The 22,529-nt window shown below is 43.7% G+C and overlaps 2 protein-coding genes across 5 annotated transcripts in view; one reads left to right on the top strand and one right to left on the bottom strand.

Moving 5' to 3' along the window:
- Positions 1 to 281: 281 nt before the first annotated feature.
- NT5DC1 (5'-nucleotidase domain containing 1) overlaps positions 282 to 22,529 on the top strand; it is a 116,569-nt gene continuing 94,321 nt past the window's right edge. Inside the window, exons 1-6 of one of the 2 annotated variants that reach the window (XM_012182548.4) lie at positions 282 to 478; positions 6,409 to 6,500; positions 8,127 to 8,198; positions 10,784 to 10,890; positions 14,275 to 14,354; positions 17,764 to 17,845. In XM_012182548.4, the coding sequence (XP_012037938.2) occupies positions 386 to 478; positions 6,409 to 6,500; positions 8,127 to 8,198; positions 10,784 to 10,890; positions 14,275 to 14,354; positions 17,764 to 17,845 (526 nt within the window). In that variant the 5' untranslated portion in view covers positions 282 to 385. Of the gene's footprint in view, positions 479 to 6,408; positions 6,501 to 8,126; positions 8,199 to 10,783; positions 10,891 to 14,274; positions 14,355 to 17,760; positions 17,846 to 22,529 lie in introns of both variants that reach the window. The other variant, XM_004011184.5, reaches the window with a different exon arrangement.
- The window catches only part of COL10A1 (collagen type X alpha 1 chain), a 75,586-nt gene continuing 72,130 nt past the window's right edge, over positions 19,074 to 22,529 (bottom strand). For all 3 annotated transcript variants that reach the window (XM_060419213.1, XM_042253292.2, XM_004011185.6), the window contains one exon: positions 19,074 to 21,936. In XM_060419213.1, the coding sequence (XP_060275196.1) occupies positions 20,066 to 21,936 (1,871 nt within the window). In that variant the 3' untranslated portion in view covers positions 19,074 to 20,065. The remainder of the gene's footprint in view (positions 21,937 to 22,529) is intronic.

The following is a 22,529-nucleotide window of genomic DNA, read 5'->3' as shown; positions in this document are numbered from 1 at the left end:
GCGGAGCCCGAGTTAATTTTGTGGCATAAACTATGCACCAACAGGGACTTAGCGACGCCCCCAGTCCCTGCAGCAGTGGCTCCGCTCCTGGCCATATCCCGCCTTCGGACTTCGGGGCGGCGATCAGAGTGGTGACAATGCGACAGGAGCCGGTCTGGGGGTGTCACCCGAAGGCCGGGCGCCTAGAAGGCCGGCGGCCAGGGGCGGAGAGAAGCGTGGTCGGGGGCGGGGCTCGCGGGCGCGGGAAGCGCGCGGGGCCGCCGTGCGGCGTCTGGAGCCCCGCCCCGCTCCGCCGCGTCCCGCCGGGGAGTCCCGCAGCGTCCTGCCCGCGTGCTCTTCGCCACCTTCCGGCGTCCACGCAGTCGCTGGAGCTCCGCGCGCAACTATGGCTCAGCACTTCTCCCTGGCCGCCTGCGACGTGGTCGGCTTCGACCTGGACCACACTCTGTGTTGCTACAACCTGCCCGAGAGCGCCCGGGTGAGTGGCGCGGGCTGCCGGGGCGCCCGGCGTGCAGCCTCCATGGTGGCGCGGGCTCGAGTTTCCCCCCGGCTTAGGCGGCAGCGGGCGTCGCCGGGGCCCTGCAGCCGCCGCGCCTTTGCGCACAACTCGGCCTCCCGCCGCAAGGCAGGGCGGAAGGAAGCGTGCGTACCTGCCCCCCGCCCACTCCGTCTCCGCCTTTGCTCTGTGTACGGGCTTCTTTGGCCCAGCCCATAGCCTAGTTTGAGAGATGGGTAGGGGAGAAAAGGGAAGGAAAGACAAGCTGTGCAAGATTGGGTTGGGAAAGCGGTTCCTGGGGCAGAGGAAGGGCGGGGCCGGGGAAACTGGGGGTGTCCTTTGCAGATCCCCAGTCTTGGAACGTCTCAGCAAATCATTCTGGCTCCCAGCAGAGCGCTGATACAGCCACCTGGTTAGCGACTTTTGTCTTCGTCCTTGGCTGCATTTTTTTTTCCTTTTGCACTTCCATGCGACCACCTGTCAGTTTTTAAATGCTGCCGTCTGGGTAAAATAGTGTAGTGTTTTGGAAAGAAGACTAACCGGAAAGTCATTAAGATCTTAGCCCTAATTTTGCCTTTTACCAAGAGAAAGAACCAAGTATTGCTCATCTACTCCATGCTCCACGCAAGTTTTAATCCTGACAACAGCCCTTCCTGCACTTAGGGAAGGAGCAGGAAGTGGAGTGTGTATCATTCCATATCTGTACCCTTAAGTGAATTGTTCTCCCTCCCCCATTCCTTTAGTTTCACATGGAAACTGATTTTGAGAAATAAACTTTTTTTTTTTTTTGGTAAGTCAAAGATCTAAGTATCCAAAACAGAAAAAAAAACTGGCTATGATCGTCAAAGCCAGGATTTTGCAGCCAGACTGCCTAGCTTAAGGCACTACTCCTGTTACTAGCGCTGTGACCTTGGGCAAGTTACTTAACCTGTGTCTAGTTTTAGTTTCCTCAACTGTAAAACTGGGCTAATAATTCGATTTACCTGGAAAGGTTGTTGCAAGGATTAAAAAGGTAATGGATATATAACGCTGAGAGCTGTTTCTGACATAGGTGGTGGGTTTTGTAGTTACTACTGGAATCATTGTCCAACCTGACCACTTCGGATAGAGCGCCAAGTAGCTGGTGCAGACATCAGCCAGGGCAGCTCCTCAATAAGATGAGGTTCAGTGCCCCAGTTCGCAGTTTGGGTACCGGTCAAAGGTCAAAACAGGTTTGTGAATTACTCCTGTTTTCTATGTACAGATGCTTTAAAAAAAAAAAAATAGTGTACTGTTCCTAATGTGTGTTCCTGCTTTCCCACAGTACAGATGTTTCCTTCCTCATGTTGAGAGTTAAGGAGACTTTTCTCCTCGATTCTCTGGCCACTACTTCGTCTAGGTCTTTGATTCATATTTTCCTTATTTTGCCTTTCAAATCTTCCCCCCTGATTAACATTTTCTTGCACTTCCTCTCTAGTCACCTTCTTTTGAAGGAAATATTGTTAAAAGTCAATTTTGTGCATGTGTGAGCATACAATTTCAGAATCCAAGATTTCCCAAAAGCAAGAGTTCTTTACTACAAGCTTCAAATATAAGTGATATTTAAAGGTTGAAAACAGTAATCTGGTGCATTTTCTTTCTGTTTGGTTCAGAAATCTTTCTGTGTGCTGAGCACCATAATAGAGTTAGGAGTACAGAGATAACACACAGGGCTTCAGGTGGCCTTGTAATGGGTAAGGATGTTGGAAGGTGAGCTTTGGTCCCCTGTGCTGACGGCAGCTTACCTGGCCCTTGCTGATGCTTGGCTGTTACCTCTGCTTGGGGCCCTCCTTTCTTCATCACACTGACCGGTCATCTGGCAGGTCTCAAGTTAAGTAGCCTGGGCCCCCTAAAGTTTACCTTCTTATCCTAATCCTACCTCCAGTTTTCCATAAAGCATTAATTTCTCATAGCACTTACACACTGCCTTGAATTTTTCCTATTTACTTGTTAGAACCTTCCCCTAGATCCTAGAGCCATGACCCTTTGACTTCAGTATCTGTGACTTTATTGTGTGTTCCATGTGCCAAGCTGACTCTGCACATGCGGAGTTCAGTAAATAATTATGAAACGATTGAATAAATAAGTTATTTCAGTAACTGAATATGGCACTCACAGTCACTATTCTAATAAGCATTCTGCTGATACAGACTGGTTTGATCCTTAAAACAGCCGTATGAGGTAGATGTTATTAACCTCCTTTAGAGATGTGGACACAGTCACAGAAAGGATAAGTAGCTTGTCCAGGATCACCCAGCATGGTGGGCTGGCCGGCAGGTTTCTGCCGCCTACTACAGGCTTTCTGTGTGCTGCAAAGCCCCAAAGGGAGACCTTGGAGTGAGTGATGCTTAAGCTGGGTCCCAGCACAGGAGTGATAATTGGCAGGTGAGAAGGCAAAGAGGAACATTTGAGGCAGAGGAAATATGGCCAGGGCAAGGACCAAGAGATGAGAAACAGCACCTGGATCTGCTGGGTATCAGGCAGAAGGTGGGGAATGGCAGTGGTGTTTGCGTGGTGGGTCTCTGAGGGCCTCATGGGCATATTTAGTTAAGTACAGTGTGCTGTGTGCTAAGTCGCCTCAGGCATGTCCGATTCTTTGTGACCCTATGGACCGTAGCCCACCATGCTCCTCTGTCCTTGGGATTCTCCAGGCAAAAATACTGGAGTGGATTGTCATGCCCTCCCTCCAGAGGATCTTCCCAGCCCAGGGATTGAACCAGAGTCTCTGTGTCTCCTGCAGTGGCAGGTGGGTTCTTTACCACTAGCGCCACCTGGGAAGCCGTTTAATAAGTGCAGAGCGTTATGCAAATGTGAAACTGGGTGCATCACCTCAACAGGGGCTCAGGAAAAACATCCTAGAAATGATGACACAGGTGTTGTCCTGGAGTTGCAGACTCAGGAGAGTTCGGGGCCAGGCAGTTAATCTGAATGTGCGACGGGGAATGTGGGGGTCTCTGGCAGCCAGGAGGACACACATACACAGCCGTGCTCGTCTGCCAGCATTTGCCGTGGGGCGTAGAGGCTTAGTCTTGCCAGATCTAATTCTCTCAAGACAAGTTAGAAATCGAAGCTTGTGTGAGAAGTCTGTCAATTTTTTTCAGTGCCAGCTCATTTTCAGAACACAGCAGAATTATGGGATTGCCAGATAGAGCGAAGAAAAATACAGGACATCCGGTTCAATTTGAGTTTCAAAGAACAAAAACATTTTTAGTGTATGTGTGTTCCAGCTGTCTCATGGGATATGCTTATATTAAAACATTATTTGCTGTTTAGCCGAAAATCCAGTTGACCTAGGAGTTTCATATTTTATCTGGCATCCTTCAGTGGGAACCAGATATAATTTGTGGTCTGCCTGCCACCTGCAGGGCACCAGTTTGCAACCGCTGGGGATTCTGCATGCTTGTCAGTCAGGTGAGACTGTTGGGAAAGTAAGTTAGCAGCTAAGGCCGGGAGAGGAAGGGGTGGGTGGTGGAGGCCCTATGCCATGAGGGCTTCTGGGGTGAGTCAACGTTAATTTAAGGGAAAGCTTCAAGGGCCAAGGGCTTAGGACTGGAAGAGGGCTTTCAAAGACACAGCCTTCCCTGTGTTTCTCAGCACTGCTGTTCTCTGCTTCTCCTTACACATTGACCCCATTCTCTCCTATTATAGAACCTTCTCCTCAAAATACAGCTGTGGGCGCCGCCATAGGCAGCCCTATTGGAAAGGGCTCTTTGCCTTGGGAAGGAATCTGACCTTATTAGAATCCCATATCCGTGTCTTGATCAATATTGCCAAAGGGTGAGAAATTCCAGTTGTCCAAGGCTGAAAATACTTACCTTGACCAGAGGCAAGTCTAATGGTATGCAGTAACCATTGGTAGCTTGAAACGTGCCATGGTAGCGGATATCTGTACCATGAAAATGAACAAAGGCTATGAGTCAGGGCTTTTCTTTTTTTTTTTTAACCAGCACATGACTGAAGATAATAGCAATACCTAAATTGAATTTACTTGTATGCCATGTGCTGCTCTAAGCATCTGAGGATTTACATTACACATGGGATTTACATCTGTTAATCCCGGGGCACTGGTTTCTTGCAGGCAGGATCATGATGTGTACTTTTTTTTAAATTGTCCATAGTACTTTGTACCTTCGAGTGACTCAGTACATTTTATGAGTGATAATTCATATGAGTGAAAATTCATATAACATAGAAGTCAGTGATTTTTAATCGTCCCAGAGTTTCAGGAATTTGGTAGGGGCCCCACCCTGTCCTGGAGGCTTGGAATTTCTGGGTGGTTTTAAGAACTATCACCTGTGGTTCTGACTCACCCCCAGGGTTGAGGACTGTTTGTACATAGTGTTGACTTAATGTAACTCTGAACAACTGACCTGGATCAGGGTCACATTGTGTGGGGTACATGTATAGCCATTTTCATTAGCTTTATGACAGGAAACAGCTCTATTTGACAAGGAGCCTTTGCTTTCTCTGTACTCCTCTCCTGACACTCGTGACCCCAATCCCCAGCTTGAGCTGTGTGTCCCCTGGACTTGTGTGGCCCTCTCCCCCCTGGATTCACCCAGCTAACTGCTCTGTCCTGCTGGTGTCAGTGTGAACATCACTCCCGCAGGGAGGCCTTCCACTCTTCCAGCTGTATCTATTCCCACTTCCTCTCTGTGCCTTTCCAGTGCTGTTGAAACCTGCAGAAGAAGGGTCAGGATACTCTGTCCTCTTGGACGCTGTTTGGTCTCAAAAAACCTGGAATTTTGTTGTTGAGAATGAAATCTGTCGACAGTTAGCAGAGCATTTACTTTTATGCTTGCTTCCAGAGGTTTGTCTTTTGTTTTTTTCTTTCCCCTCTGCTTTTCTTACAGTGGATAAAAAGAGAGAGTCCCTGTGTCTGATGAAGGCGCCGTGATCCCTCCTGTAGATTACCTGCCTGGTCCTCATGTGTATTTCTCTTCAAGATTCCCCTATAGAAGAAAGAAAGAAATTGTGCCCAATTCTTTGCGACCCCATGGACTATACCGTCCGTGGAATTCTCCAGGCCAGGATACTGGAGTGGGTCGCCTTTCCCTTCTCCAGGGGATCTTCCCAACCCAGGGATCGAACCTAGGTCTCTCACATTGCAGGTGGATTCTTTACCAGCTGAGCCACAAGGAAGACAAAAGTAAAAGTAGTAATGAATTTGATGTCCCTTCATTTAGAGAAAACGTTTCATGGATTGGGGGAGTGCAGTGGAGCACTCTTCCCCAGAGATTTTGGGCATGACCGTGTTTTATAGTGTTAGATGAGGCAACGCAAAAACAGAGTCTGATTGGCTAGGAGGTTGGAAATTTCCTGATCGGGATGGAGGGCCCTGTTCTCTAGGGAGCGGTAAGCGAGCTAAAGCTGACACGGCGGATTGTGATTGGTGTGTGTTAGGTCTCCTTGACAGGGGTTTTCTGTAAGTGCACACTGATTTAGGTTTAGGTTGTGCCAAGGTCTGGGCCAGTGGGGTGGCCTCCACTGTGTGGGGCTCAAGTATATGAAGTAGCGTTGTCAGCTGCCATGGGGCCTTCTGGAAAGGAGGGACAGAGGGTGGATGTAGAGTGGTCAGTATGTTTATCATCTGGTGAAGTGTTAAATCAGTTTACAAAGCTTTGTCAAGTCTTAATGATCTCCAACCCGTTAGGCTTCAGGAGTAAGATTAATAATTGTCCTTGGTTGTATAACTGTACACTGATAATGTAAAAAAGACAGCAGCTACCTGGGGCTCACAGGGATGCATAAATTCCTGGGAAGCTTCACAATTAACAGATAATACAGATTCTTTCCCACCTGTCTCCTGGCTGATTCCATTAGGTCTTCAGGCCTGTGCAGTTAAGAAGGAATGGTGAAATTTACATTTAATCTCTTTTCCTTTCTGTGAACAGCTCATTTATAATAGCTTTGCTCAGTTCCTGGTCAAGGAGAAAGGGTATGACAAGGGATTGCTCACGGTAACCCCAGAGGATTGGGATTTCTGGTAAGCAGCTTTTTTTTAAAGGTCTGTACATTCCCTCTGGTTTTTAATTCTTGTGGATAAAATTTTAATGCTTCCTCTTCCATGGAGACAGAAAGTGAAATGTGAAGTTGAGCCGTACTAAAAGTTTTATATTTGATGAATTAAAGTCCTTTCTATTTTTAGACTTGCTTAGTTAAGTATGAAAATTAAGAGCGAATGTGACTAATTTGGGTATTTTTGCATGGGTTAAGTCTGTCATTATTAAGAGTTTCAGAGATTAAGAACTGTCTCTAAAATGTACATCTTTTATTAAAAAATTATTTTACTGCCCTTCCTATACAGAACTGTGTGAAAAGAGGTGTTTTGAATGTGTGTGTGTGTGCGAGTGTGCGCACTCAATTGTGTTCACCTCCTTTCAACCCTGTGGATGATAGCTTGTCAAGCTTCTCTGTTCTGGAATTTTCCAGGCAAGAATACTGGAGCAGGTTGCCATTTCCTGCTCCAAGAGATCTTCCGAACCTAGGGATCCAACCCGTATCTCTGGTGTCTCCTGCGTTGGCAGGCGGAGTCTTTCCATCATGTCACCTGGAAATTCCCATGTTCTTAATAAATGTCTGAATCAGGACATCTGTTTTTGTGTAATTTGGGTAGATATTCCTATAACAGAGACTCTTGACAGCTTACTCCCTTCCTGGCTTAGGAGTCTCAGCTTCCCAAGGTTTCCTTTGTCTCTCTTCCTCATTTAACCAATAAAAACAAACAAAAGTCCTATTAAACCACTTTAAATTGTTCAGTTAAAAATTAACAGTTGTCCTGAAACACATGAAAAATACATCCGGAAATAATTCTAGAGCAACAGTGTTCATCTATTTTGCATTCTTCGAGTGTTTGGTTAGTCCTTTTTGATTTATCCCTTTCTGAAAAGGAAGAAACAGAAACATTTTGCCATATGAAATTCCTATGGAAATGTTACTGTGGACCAAAGTAAGTAATGCTTGTAAAGTACCCTGTCCTTTTTTCATTCTGTTGGTATTTGGTGGCCATTATGCCGTCTTGTTTTTATTACTCATAATAATGACTCTGAACCCACTTTTCCTCCCAAATCCCATAAGTCTTTTACAGTGAAGAACTTAAAACTTAGTGTTTGACTTTCTTTTAGTGATTTTCAATAATATGCCTAGCCCAGAGGGCTAGTTCTCATAGTCTGACCTAAATTGAGGCAGTCTAAAGAGTACAGAAAAGATTCTGGCCAAGATCTTAACTTGTAAAATATGAATGTGTGTTTGTGTGTGTTTTATGTAATGAAAAACATTTGTACATTTTAGCAGAGGCATACAATGGTGCTCATTTTTTGTTCTGAGTTTTTTTTTTTTTTTTCCCTCAGCTCAAAGAGTTTAGACACTACGTATGCTGTCCTTGGTTTGCCCACATAGCAGCTTTCCTCATGTACTCGCTCTGAGGATATTTAATTTTAGAATTCTTGAATTTTAGAATTCAAGAGCTTACTTGTTTAATTAACATGTTATTCACCTGGGTGGGAGAGTCTTTTTTTAGTATTAGGACTTTTTGAAAATATAACTTATTATTTCTTGAGTTAAGTATTAATAAGTATGTGAACTGATTGGTAATCAGACTTTTCTGTTTCAGTTGCAAGGGCTTGGCACTGGATCTGGAAGATGGGAACTTCATTAAACTTGCAGATAACGGCACCGTGCTCAGGTAATAGAATTTAGTTGTGGTGTTGAAACTTTACTCTTTTATTACCATGTAGGATTAGACTGTTAAGGTATGGATTAAACAAGATTATTACTTTAGTCAATCAGATGAGAGATTGTGTGCCTGCAGGTCTTTGTAGGAATCGTTTGAGCCATTTAAATATGAATCTGGGAGCATTAGATTGAAAAGTCTAATTCTTTACATTTAGCTTATCAGAAGTATTTGCACAGGAAATACAGTAGAATGTTAACTTGCTTTTTGACTGCCTCTACTGCAAAAGAGCCTGGGAATTTTATCACGTTAACCTGGAGTAAAATAGAAGCTCTCTTTATTAAGGAAGAAGGAAAGAATGGACATGGGGTAGAATTGGTGGTCTAGGCACACCTCTCTTTCTTCCACTTGTCCAGATTTGCCCCCGTCGTGCAGGACTCATGTTTTATCTCCGCTTCTGGAAGTGTTTCTAGATTCCTCCAGCCTTCATCAGTGTCTCCCCCTCCCGAGCTTAGGGCTGACTCCCTTTCCTTCCCTCTCCTTAGTTAGTTAGTGTTGGTTCCTGAGTCATGTCTGACTCTTTGCAACCCCATGAACTATTGCCCGCCAGGCTCCTCTGTCCATGGAATTCTCCAGGCAAGAATACTGGAGTGGGTTGCCATTCCCTTCTTTAGGGGATCTTCCTGACCCAGGGGTTGAACCCGGGTCTCCTGCATCACAGGCAGATTCTTTGCCATCTGAGCCACCAGGGAAGGTGAGTCCAACACTTTTGAGTGTTAATAAGAGTAGGGCAAGCATGGACAGAGGAGTCTGACAGGCTACAGTCCATAAGGTCGCAAAGAGTTGCACACAACTGAAGCAACTTGGCACAGCGCGGAACAAGCAGTGGAAAACAGCTGGCATCACTGCTCTGTGTTTTACAAAAGGTACCATGGGGTAAGCGTCTATTTTCCTTTCAAAACTGACAGTGCAGGCAAGTTAACGGGGCTGTGCAGTTGTGTGATTTATTATTTATGCTGACTCAGTTGGAATCCAAGAAGAGGATGCTCATCCCTTTGGGTGCCTCATTCCTTTTGTACAGTACAGGCTCACCCTCTACCCAGACTCCCCCCTAAGGTGGAGCTAGCTGGAGCAGATGTCGTTCCACTTCTGATAATTTTGTAATTCATTTCATCTTTTTTCCTCAGGCAGCTAGAGATATGAGTGTATGTATTCATTTGTATGTATAAATAAACATAGATGTATATATGCACACACATATATACATACATACACACAATGCAGCTTTGACCGTGACCTTTAATGTCCCTTTCAGATTCTTACAGTGTACTTAGCTATCTTCAGTCATGGTTAAAAGAATAGAAATCATTCTGCAACTTTGCTTCTTTCTTTGTTCTGTCTGTCTGTCTGTCTGTCTGTCCCCATTCCCAACATCATTTCCCCAAGGTCTGACCATCTGTATTCAAGTTTGGCTAACTGGCCAGCTCCTCCTGAGTTTATAAGCTTATATCCTTGATGCTTGCTTTCCAACGACATAGTAGATACCTTTTTGTATTTCCTGCTCAAGATTCCTCCCCTTTAATATAGCTTTAATTATATAAATGTTAACCTCTCTATAAAAAGGATCCTAATTGTGATTTTCTTCCATTTGCCTTTCTTATTTCGTTTCCATTTTCTTCATTTTGCTTTGCTACCACAGTCTAACTCCAAGAAAAGAAGAATGATACTCCTTAGCATTGTAATTTCTCATAATAAACTACATGAAATATTAACTGTTTTTCAATAGGGTAAGATTCCCTTAACCAGGCCCAACCGATGTAAAAGCAGTATTTTGAGCACAAAAATAGCTACTTTCTTGTCTTTCTGTTCCAGGTTTTGCCACGTTGGTCTTGCTGTTTCCCATTGTGTTTTTAGCTCTGTTATGTCCTTCAGTGGCATATTACTACCCCGTCTTCATCTTCATAGTCCCTGTGCTTGTGCAGCCCTGGGTACCAGGCACATCTCTCCTCCTGCAGGCCTCAGCTCTTGCTCTGACTGTTGCACTCTCTCCTCCCCATAGGCCAGCTTCCTACCTAGTCCCTGCAGTTGTTTCCTCTTTGTTCCATTAGACAAGTCTTATCTGCATGGTTAATGGACAACTTCTTAGGCAAGGCTTGTCCTATTTCTCCCAGAGAAGTTGTAGTTTATAGATTGGTCTGGGGCACCTATCACACCGTTGACCTCAGAATGTGCTTCTCCTGATCGCTTGCTGGCTGAGGGGTGAAATGGAGGGAGAAAAAGAGCTGTCCAGAGAAATGCCTTTCAAAAAAGAGGGGATATATGTTTATGTATGGCTGATTCACTTTGCAGTACAGCATTGTAAAACAACTATACTCCAATAAAAATTTTAAAAATAAAATTTAAGAAATAACATAATAAAAAAAGAGAGAAATCCTTACAGAATCCTAAATGGGGAAGTCATCCAGTTGGAAACTTTTTTCCTTAAAAAACCCTTTAGTAGTATTGGAGTGAATTAATAAGTTAATAATAGCAAGGCTGGAGGAAGGAGTGTTCAAGGGAACCACTGATGAACCATGTGCCTCATCTCTTCAAACCAGGGCCAGCCACGGCACAAAGATGCTGTCTCCAGAGGCGCTGGCGGAGGAGTTTGGCAGGAAGGAGTGGAAGCACTTCATGCCGGACACAGGAATGGCCTTCCGGTCAGGTACGGTTGTGGGGGCAGTACCGCCATTCCCTCGCCTGTTGTTTTGGACCCTGAACCTGTGGCATCAAGACACAGAACAGACTGTCCTTGCCCCTTGCTGGGCAGGATGCACAAGACAGCAGCTGAGGTTTCATAGAAATTGGATGTATTATTTCCCACGTGTGTCTGGTTTTTCTTTGGCAGTTGGTTCGGTTTTATTTAACGTTTTTATTGATTCATCTTTTACTTGTTCTGGAGTAACGAAGACTTAGCACTTAGGAATAATACCTTACTTATTCTGTATTTTTATTAATTCATTACCTGCACAGTCCTTTTATTTCTCCGTTCCCCACTTCTCCCCACATTCATATTCCTCACCTCTCCTGTTTTCTAGAATTCTTTTCTTTACTGCCATTTCTAATATCTTCTACCATTGTTTCCCCCCCTTTATTGCGAGTGATTTTACACAACTTTTCCCCGCTCTCCTTAAAGAGTTTTACCATGAGCAAACATGAAAAGATTTTTCAAAAATTATTTATAGACAACAGGTGTGCATAAATTAATAAAGAATGATTAAAACACTTATAAACAGACCTCATTAAAAGTCTTAATTGTTAGTTTTTTATTTGTTCTAGGTTTTTTTGGTCATTTTCTCCCATACTACAGTTTTGAAATACACCTATTTTCCTTTTGAAAATACGGTAACTGGAAAATGGTTGGAGTTATTCCTTATTGCTATTGTGTTTTTGTTTGTCATATTTGTCGTCTTTAGGTGGTTTGTTTTTTCATAGTGAGAAGAAAACGTCAGGAAGTATGTATTATTTTAATAAAATAAGTTGATAGGAAAAACAGATTTCACCTTGGGGTTAGGTGTAGAATGCTTTCACACATCTCAGCTCACAATGCTAGGAAGTTAAATGCTAGAAAGTTACTTTTTATTCAGGTGGTAAGGAGGACTCCTGTAGTCTCTCCAGATGTATGTGTACAAGCGTGCATGCTTATTCACGTCCATCTCTTTTAGACTCTTGTGAGCTGTGGCCCACCAGTCTCCTCTGTCCATGGAATTTCCTGGAATGGGTTGCCATTTCCTACTGCAGGGCATCTTCCCGACCTAGGGATCAAACCTGCGTCTCTTGTGCCTGTTAAATTGGCAGGCGGTACCACTGTGCCATCTGTCCAGATGTAGGCAGTTGTAAATAGGGGTGAACAACATGGGTTTGAACTGGGCAGGTCCACTTACCCCAGCTGGCTGGTTCAGGCAGGTCACTCTGGTATCACACACCAGGAGATTAGATGCACTGCGGGTAGTGAGCCTTGGGAATCTGTGTCCACTGTCCTGGTCCCTGCAGCCCTGGCGTGTCATGTGGTCTGACAGCATAGCAGGGTGGGCAGAGATGTATGTGGGCCGTCTTCTCCCTTTTCTCCAAATTCTTGCTTTTCCTCATACTGACAAAGACATCCTAGCCTTTCTTAAGAATGAAAACTAGTCTGAAATGTTTCCCCCAACAATTTTAGCTGGGAAAGAGTTAAAAAAAAAAAAAAAAGACGACTATGACAACCCTAGTATTCTTAACAGAGGAAAAGGACATGCAAACCTATGCAACCAGTTTGTGAATTAACAGAACTTGACTTCATTTCTTTTATATTCTTGATAATTTGGCATGAAGATGTGAGGGTGTTAAGTAAGTAACATTTAAAGGGATAAACATCTGGACCTTACAGAGAGTTTTCTCTTAATTTACCGTGACGCTGCTTCTTTCCAACATACAGCTAACTCTTGAGCAACTCAGGAATTAGGGACACTTACCTCAAGAAGTTGAAAATCTTGAGTATAACTTTATTGTCAGCCCTCCCTAATTGGAGTTCCTCCCTGTCTCAGTTTCTGCATCTGTGGGTTCAACTTACTGTGGGTCACAGATCGTGAACTGCTATAGTATTTATTTATTTACGTGTTGAAAAAAATACATGTAAAAGTGGACTTGTGCAGTTCACACCTGTGTTGTTCAAAGGTTGACTGTAATCCATTCAATTTTTGGATCATTCAACAAGCACTTATTGAGTGCCTACAATATCCTGGAAATTGTGCGTAGTAGACACTAAGACACAAGGCCGCTATGTTCCATGACCTCATACATAGCTTACAAATGGAGGAAGGGGGCGGGCAGTTACAATAATCTGCACAAAGTAATTGTAATTTGAAAAGTACTCCCTTACATTAAACTGAAATCCGGCTCCATCTGTTGATCCTGCTCGATTCCTCTTTGTACCAGGAGTTCTCAGTACAGAGGACTCTGTGAGGTTTGTGCTCAAAGTGGAGTGGTTGCTCCTCCTTGCAGTCTGCCGGAGCGAGAGAGCAGCGAGCGTGTGACATGAAAGGAATGAACAGAGAAGCGCCCTGGATTCCACCAGGCCTTCTGAGGAGAGGCGCAGAGAGCACTTCCCAGAATTGTCAACCCGAGGGACAGGAAGTTGGGGCCTACAGTCACTGATTCCTGACCTGTCCATTGAGGTTGGCCACATGGGCCCTAGAGGCTTCCAGAGAGAGGGAATGACGCAGGCGTGGCTTGAGGAAGGACAGTGGTGTTCAGCACAGCTGTGGCTGGGGTCAGCCGTGGACCAAGGGGATGTGACGTGGGTCCTCCAAAGTGTCTTCTGCCCAGGGACAGCAGATTCAAAAGTGCTGTCAGTGCCACGGAAGGGCTCAACTTGAATTCTAGCCTCAGGCCAAGGAGGATAAATCAAACCCTTTGCTCTCCAAGATCTAGAGTGCCTGTGCTGTGCTTATAAGTTTTTCTTTTTTTTTTTTAATATAAATTTGTTTATTTTAATTGGAGGTTAATTACTTTACAATATTGTATTGGTTTTAAGTTTTTCTAAGATAAGCACACACTGTGTCCTCGCGTGATGTGAGGACACATTTTTTTTTTGGTCCCTTTTCTCACCCTGGCTGTTCTTACATTGCACTGAAATTTGTCTGAAGTTGCATAAAGATTGAATGTGAGACTCCACGGGATCAACCAACACAGATTAGTGAATGCACTTCGTGGTATTCCAGTGTTAGGTTGATGGTTTTGAAATTCAGTGACACTGATAATACAAATTGTGACTTTTTCATAATCTATTTCATTTTTATGATATAGTCTTTAATTTTGCATTAAAATGTTTTTAATAAAATGCTTAACTTATACATATCATATTTTATTATAACTTTTTTATATTAATAGAGTCATTATAGTGAAGCCTTCTTTAAAAGACAGTGGATGACAGGGTAGTAGAGTGGTTCCGAGTTGAAATAGAAGCCCCTTAAAGTAACTAAACCAAAATATAGCCTCTTTTAGCCAAGTTTTCCGTATCACATAAATGAGGCATTAATTTGATCCCAGTTTAAAATTGTGTTCTTTTTAGGAAAATACTACTTTTATGATAACTACTTTGACCTGCCTGGAGCTCTTCTATGTGCCAGAGTGGTAGACTCTTTAACAAAGGTGAGTGGGGCCTCATTTCTTAGAAACTATGGTATGTTATTTGGCCATAAATCGGAGCTTTTGAGCTTAATAAATTTATGAGCTTTTTGGCTCGTAAATTTGAGCTTCCCTGGGAGCTCAGATGGTGAAGAAACCGTCTGCAATGCAGGAGAACTGGCTTGAGAAGATCCCCTGGAGGAGGGCATGGCAACCCACCCCAGAATTCTTGCTTCGAGAATCTCCGTGGACAGAGGAGCCTACATGTACAGATGGCTACAGCCCGTGGTATCGCAAAGAATCCGACATGACTGAGCAACTAAGCGCACATGCACACTGAGGACTCAATTGTATATGTCTTTCTAGTTGAGACTTTACTCAATTTCCTTCCTTTCAGAGGTTACCAAGAAGGAAAGACATAGAGAAATTGGTCAAAGTATTTTTGGAAAATTAAATGACCATACCTAAGGATAATAAACCTGTTCTCCAGCAGGGGGTGCAAAAGTCTAGAAAAAGAAAATACCAAACCTGCATGTGGAGAAATAACTTCTTGGTTTCATTAGCAGAGTTTTTAAAATAAAAGAAATGTAAAGAAATTCCATGTGTCTTTTAAAGCATTGTTAGATAGTATAAAACCAGAAAAATGGGATGAAATGTTAAAAATGATCATTTTGAGCATAGTTTATATAGTTTTTTTCTTTGTCCTAGGTATCAGGATTAAATAGATCTCTGGTTATATCAGTTTATACTTAGAGCTTAAGAACTATGAATATAAATTGGTTTTATGCCAGAATCCCGTTCCTTTATGCCTATATTGTCTTTCAAAATGACAGTGATGTTTCTGGTAGGCTGCAGTTCAGTCGCTCAGTCATGTCTGACTTTGCGACCCCATGGACTGCAGTACTTCAGGCTGCCCTGTCCATCACCAGCTCCCAGAGTTCACTCAAACTCAGTCTGTTGAGTCAGTGATGCCATCCAACCATCTCATCCTCTGTCGTCCCCTTCTCCTCCCACCTTCAGTCTTTCCCAGCATCAGGGTCTTTTCAGATGAGTCAGTTCTTCGAAACAGGTGGCCAAAGTATTGGAGTTTCAGCTTCAGCATCAGTCCTTCCAGTGAACACTCAGGACTGATCTCCTTTAGGATGGACTGGTTGGATCTCCTTGCAGTCCAGGGACTCTCAAGTCTTCTCCAACACCACAGGTGGAAAGCATCAATTCTTTGGCGCTCAGCTTTCTCTATAGTTCAACTCTCATGTCTATACGTGACTACTGGAAAAATCACAGCTTTTACTAGATGGACCTTTGTTGGCAAAGTAATGTCTCTGCTTTTTAATATACTGTCTAGGTTGGTTCTAACTTTCCTTTCAAGGAGCAAGTGTCTTTTAATTTCATGGCTACAGTCACCATCTGCAGTGATTTGGGAGCCCAAAACAATAAAGTCTGTCACTGTTTCCATCGTTTCCCCATCTATTTGCCTTGAAGTAATGGGACCAGATGCCATGATCTTAGTTTTCTGAATGTTGAGCTTTAAGCCAACTTTTTCACTTTCTTTCACTTTCAACAAGAGGCTCTTTAGTTCCTCTTCACTTTCTGCCATAAGGGTGGTATCATCTGCATATCTGAGGTTATTGATATTTCTCCAGGCAGTCTTGATTCCAGCTTGTGCTTCTTCCAGCCCAGCATTTCTCATGATGTACTCTGCATATAAGTTAAATAAGCAGGGTGACAATATACAGCCTTGACGTACTCCTTTTCCTATTTGGAACCAGTCTGTTGTCCATGTCCAGTTCTAACTGTTGCTTCCTGACCTGCATACAGATTTCTCAGGAGGCAGGTCAGGTGGTCTGGTATTCCCATCTCTTTCAGAATTTTCCACAGTTCATTGTGATCCACACAGTCAAAGGCTTTGGCATAGTCAATAAAGCAGAAATAGATGGCACTCTCTTGCTTTTTCCATGATCCAGCGGATGTTGGCAGTTTGATCTCTGGTTCCTCTGCCTTTTCTAAAACCAGCATGAACATCAGGAAGTTCACGGTTCACGTATTGCTGAAGCCTGGCTTGGAGAATTTTGAGCATTACTTTACTAGCATGTGAGATGAGTGCAATTGTGCGGTAGTTTGAGCTTTCTTTGGCATTTGCCTTTCTTTGGGGTTGGAATGAAAACTGACCTTTTCCAGTCCTGTGGCCACTGCTGAGTTTTCCAAATTTGCTGGCATATTGAGTGCAGCACTTTCACAGCATCATCTTTTAGCATTTGAAATAGGTCAACTGGAATCCCATCACCTCCACTAGCTTTGTTCTTAGTGATGCTTCCTAAGGGCCACTTGACTTCACATTCTAGGATGTCTGGCATGAAGATCTTTTTAATATAGTTCTTCTGTGTATTCTTGCCACCTCTTCTTGATATCTTCTGCTTCTGTTAGGTCCATACCATTTGTGTCCTTTATTGAGCCCATCTTTGCATGAAATGTTCCCTTGGTATCTCTGATTTTCTTGATGAGATCTCTAGTCTTTCCCATTCTATTGTTTTCCTCTATTTCTTTGCATTGATCGCTGAGGAAGGCTTTCTTATCTCTTCTTGCTGTTCTTTGGGACTCTGCATTCAGATAGGACTAGATGATGGTTTCTTTTTGAATCAGAATTACAGTCATGTGTTTATGAAAGTTTCTGTTGAGCCATAGTTCTGGCTTGTAGAAGTTGTTACGGGATGAAGTCAGCTTCTCATTTTATAGTGACTGTAACAAATGCACCGATCTTTAAATATTTTGGGTTTGATATAATTTAAATACTATCTAGTAGTTAGTATTTGTTTATATAGGACACTGGTTAATATCTCCAAGGAAGCATGGGGCTATAGGGTTGTATATTTTCCTGTTTACTTGCTTTCTGGGTTTAAAAAAAAATACTTAGCATAAATGATTTGAATTTTGGATTAGGAACCTCCTTCATCTCACCAGTAGAGACTTGATGCTCTTGTTTACTGAAACTCAGGTAAATGTGCACAGAATCGTAAAGTAACCAGCTTTTGCAGTTTTAAGGCTGCAGGCCTTTTAGCTCCATTGATGCCATGGTACAGGAAGCAACATATCCTGATACCTCCTAAGCTATAACATTGTAGGTTTGTTCATGTGTTAAAAGTAGTGTATATTGTTTAGACTTTATAATGCATGGAAACTTTTATTTTATTTGGGTTATATGGGTTACATTAATATTTAGTCATATGTATATATATCTCTATAGCCATGATTTTCATGGAAGATATTTTTCTACGATCCCATCTGGAAAAGTGAGAAGTTTATTAATCTATTTCCTAAAACACGAATCCCTATTTTACAGTACAGTAATATAGTTGTTTGCCAAGTGTTTTCTACTATGCTTAAAAACAGAATTATTACTTGTGTCACATTTGGATTTTTTTTTTTTCTTTAGCAGAACAGTGGTCAAAAACCATTTGATTTTTGGAAGGACATAGTTGCTGGTATACAACATAATTATAAGATGTCAGCTTTTAAAGGTGAGTAATGTGAAGAGAAACTTTATTTCTTTTCTTTTTTTTTTGGAAGATCGTTGCTTCACAGTGTTGCAGTAGTTTCCTGCCGTACATCAGCACGAATCAGTGATGATTGTGCATTCATCCCCCTTCCTCGTTAGCCTCCCTCCCACCCCGTCCGGCCCTCTAGGTTGTCACCGGGTGCAAGGCTGAGCTCTGTGTTATGTGGCAGCTTCCCATTTCTTGGAGAGAGGCTTTAGATGTTTGTTCAGTGCTGTGCGTCTGATGAATTACTTAGGAGGTACCTATTTTTTACGTACCTTAATTAGGATTTAATTTGGCCCTAGATATTGCTATAAAGTTGATACTGGTTATAGTCTAAGAGCTGCTTTTCTTCATGTCTGTTTAATGGCCATCATTGCCAGTATTCTAAGAGATGCTGTCTTTTACATGCTTAGCAATAGGACTCTTTTGTGGATACCCCAGAATTTGGTCTTTCTTGGCTTGGAAATGAGATTGGTGACAGCTATAACCATTAGTGTAGTAATTATAGATGGAGAGGAAGAGTGAAAATTCTGTTCGTAATGCTTAAAAGCAGGTTGAGCTCACACAGAATGGGAGCAGAGATCACCAACCCAACCCCAAGCTTTTACAGTTCCATCAACAGGTTTGCTTGGGTTACACAGAAACATTGCTTCTAAGGCATTAAGAGATGCCTTTATAGTTTGGTACCTGAGTGACTTGAACCAGACTGTCCTAATTCATCCTTTGGACTGGTGGATGCTCACAGGCAGTGTTTTTCGCTGAGAAAAATAAAAATGTTGCTGTTTGATTGGCATAAAAATTCTTGCCTGCCTTTTAATGTCATTAAGCCATCAAAATGATCCTAAATATTATGACTAAAAACATGTCAAGGCAGTGAATAACTGCAGAATATTTGTTCAAACTACATGTTTCTCTGCTGCCTGCTTCATTGCTTCCTAGAAGAATATCACTGACTTGGGTGATTGTCTTACTTTTCTGTTCCCAGTCCCCAGCCCCTCACCCTGTAGATCACATGTGGTTCTGTTTGATGGCTTTTCACAGTCAACAATGAGTGCTTGGGTGTGTGGAAATGCCCATCTCCAGTAGAAGGGTATATCCATGCCCCTTGCAAAAGCTACCCACCACTTTATCATTTTACTTTTTATTAACTTTGTAAGATGAAAACCCTTAAAAGAGTGGTTGAGAATAGCAAATTGCTGGTTTCAAATAAATTCAACATAATCATCTATTGATGTTATTTTATTGCATTGTAAATAAGGAGTAGATAAAACATTTCATGAGGCACAGCTTATGAGTTTTAAACAGAAACATTAAAATACAGTACAGAGCAGAAATAAATATCTTTTCATTTCTAGTCAGATTTTGAAACCCTTGATATTACAATTTCACTGGAATGGGAGGCCCAAGGTACATATGCTAATACTCTATAAACCCACAAAATCATATTAACATTATATAAGACTCAAGAAGTCATTAAAGCAAATTAATCACACTTGTGTCAAATAAATAAAATAGGTTAGACACCATTTCCAAGTTTTAAAGGGTATATAGAAAGCTTTCAGCAATCCACAGAAAAATTTGAAAAGGTTCATGACTAAAGCACCTTGCATTTCAGATTAACTTTAACATTAATATTTTGGGTTTCTTATGAGAGCTGTAGAAAGTCTATATGCACCTGTATACTTTAATAGATATTGACAAAAGGGGCCACTTAAACCTTCAAGTAATGTACCATCAGAAAGATCTTAGGGTATATAGTGTTTTTTAAATTTGAATATTCAAGTATTTAAGTCCCATAAAGATATATGAAATCTCCCGAATGTTTCCTGGAAATTTTCCTGTTAATTGTCAGAAACAGACTTATTTTTAAAAGGAAATGCTGAACTTCTGAAATCAAATTTGATATGATTTCACATCACATTTCAGGGATTTTTTGCGATCACTTTTTTAGCTTATCAGGATGAAAATTTTAAATACTGAAGGAGTTCTCAGAAAACTTTTAGGAGTTTTAGGATTGCTGACTAGAAACTCAAGAGGATCTTCACATATGTTTACCGTATCTGAGAGCTCAGGCCTGTACTTTGGAAAACTAAAATTAGTCACATTTTTTCAGCCTACCTCCATATGCATTTCATGGGATGGGGTGGAGTTGGGGAATGCCTCTTCAAGCAGATTTGTGTTAGCTCGGTGAGAATATGCTCACATTGGAGCCACCAAGAATCCTGAGAAAGAGGAGTGGACGTACTCAGAGGAGTACAGCCCATTCGAGCCTGCATTGGGCAGCTGGAGCCACACCTGGTCGTTCTCGGTGAGGTCGATGACAGCGCTCCCTGAAGCCTGATCCAGGTAGCCCTTGATGTACTCATCATAGGTGTACATTACAGGGGTGCCGTTCTTATACAGACCTACCCAAGCATGGGTCCCTTTCACATGTATGTGGTAAGAGAAGTAATATATCCCCGGAATCTTACAGGTAAAGATTCCAGTTCTTGGGTCGTAATGCTGTTGCTTGTTATATAAAATCTTATCGAATGGGATAGGAGTACCTATAGCTGGGTAAGCTTTGGAGAGGATAACAGTGAAAGCAGACACTGGCATTCCTGTTACTCCCTGATTGGCACTAACAAACGGCCTTTGGCCTGCCTTTACAAAGTCCTCGGGCAGGGCTGCTTGGCCTGGAGGGCCTGGGGGCCCTGGGGGCCCTGGGAGGCCAGGCTCCCCAGCATTGCCTCTTGGTCCTGGAGGCCCTGGTGGCCCAGTAGGTCCATTGAGGCCCTTGACTGCTATGCCAGCTGGGCCAGGAGGCCCTGGAATTCCCGCATCGCCTTTGGATCCAGGGAATCCTGGAATGCCTGGTGGCCCAATGGGACCTCTAGTACCTGGTATTCCAGGGACACCTCTGGGCCCAGCCTCACCGTTGTGTCCAGGCACTCCCTTAGCTCCTGCTGGACCCACGGGGCCTGGGAGACCAGGGGATCCTGCAATTCCAGGGTCACCTTTTGGGCCCGGCAACCCTGGGTTACCCTTGGGACCATTGAGACCTGGTTCTCCTGGGTACCCTGGTTTTCCATCTAAGCCAGAGGAGCCCCTTTCTCCCTTTGCCCCAGGGTTTCCTGCAGGCCCCACTGGCCCCATCTCTCCTTTAGGGCCTGGGAGCCCGGGGTCACCTGGAATGCCTTTTGGTCCTTGGGGTCCCATATTCCCTGAGGGTCCGGGCAGACCTGCTCCCCCAGGATGACCTGCTGGGCCTTGTTCCCCTTTGGCACCTGGACTCCCTGGAAGGCCCACGGGTCCTCTTTGTCCCTTCAGGCCTGGCAAGCCTGGTTTCCCAAAGCCGGGAGCCCCTGGGAGCCCAGCTGTTCCTGGAGCCCCAGGGTGACCTTTCATCCCTGGGACCCCTGGCTGGCCTGGAGTTCCAGGGGCTCCTGGCTTTCCAATGCCTTCTGGTCCTTGTTCCCCAGGAGGGCCTTGGGGGCCTGGTGGGCCGGCTGGTCCCCTTTCCCCTGGAACACCCTGATCACCTTTGAGGCCTGGCTGTCCTGGTAACCCATTTTCACCTCTTTTCCCCACTCCAGGAGGGCCAGGTGGTCCCGTGGGACCCTGAGGACCTGGGAGGCCCCTCTCACCTGGGCGGCAAGGAGCACAATACCCCGTTTCCCCTTTCTGTCCATTCAGTCCAGGGACCCCTGGTGCACCCTTTTCTCCGGTAAAGCCCCTGGGACCTGGTTCTCCTGTAGGTCCTTGTGGCCCAGGTTTTCCTGGAACAGAAATTCCAGCTGGGCCGGGGCTTCCAGGTGGCCCTGGTGGGCCCCGTGGTCCTGGTAAACCAGCTGGTCCAATATCTCCTTTTGGTCCATTTAGTCCTCTCTCCCCTTGTTTTCCTGGGAGTCCTGGCAAACCTGGCTTCCCAGTGGCTGACGGTCCCGGTGGTCCTGGCAACCCTGGCTGTCCTTGGGGCCCAGGACTTCCGGTGCCGGGTTTTCCTGGTGGTCCTGACGGGCCTGGGTGCCCTCGAGGTCCAGCGGGGCCTGGTGGACCGGGGATACCCTGCTCTCCTCTTAGTGACACGCCTGAAAGACACGCACAGAACACATGGGTTAAGGGCTTAGTGATGCTAAGGAACCACTGCTTCTCACAGTATAAACGAGGACAGGGTAGTTATTGCAGTGTCAGTCAGACCATTTTGGCAGACTAGTCTTAAATGGTTTTAGACAATTTTATATTGTTTTCAGGCATTTATATTGTTTCAAAACATACTGCTAGAGAAGATGGTTTCACAAGACCGTGGCTACCATCATATTTTCATTACGTCCTAATGATCCATGAAAATAAGCTGGGATTGAAACATTCATTTAGAATAAGAGTGCATTGGAGGTAAACTTACTAGCACATTTATTATAGGAAAATTGTCTACCCTAGAAAAAGGAAAAGGAAAAAATGGCATTTGATAGGAAAAGAGGAAAAAGGCAAGTACAGAATAAAAAAGGAACAGGTTAAGAACTAAAACAACTTTCCTTCACAAAAGCTATCCTATAAGATAAAGGAGAAACACAGTCTGTTTTAATTTACATCTGCCATGACCCTGCTGTAAACAGTTTAGATTTCGGGTTTTCTTTCGTTTGGTTGTTTTTGACCTCAGTACAAAGCATGAGCTCTTATGTTC

Source organism: Ovis aries, chromosome 8, assembly GCF_016772045.2.
Source record: "Ovis aries strain OAR_USU_Benz2616 breed Rambouillet chromosome 8, ARS-UI_Ramb_v3.0, whole genome shotgun sequence".
Classification (NCBI taxonomy): Eukaryota; Metazoa; Chordata; class Mammalia; order Artiodactyla; family Bovidae; genus Ovis; species Ovis aries.
This window is presented reverse-complemented; position numbering and strand designations above follow the sequence as displayed.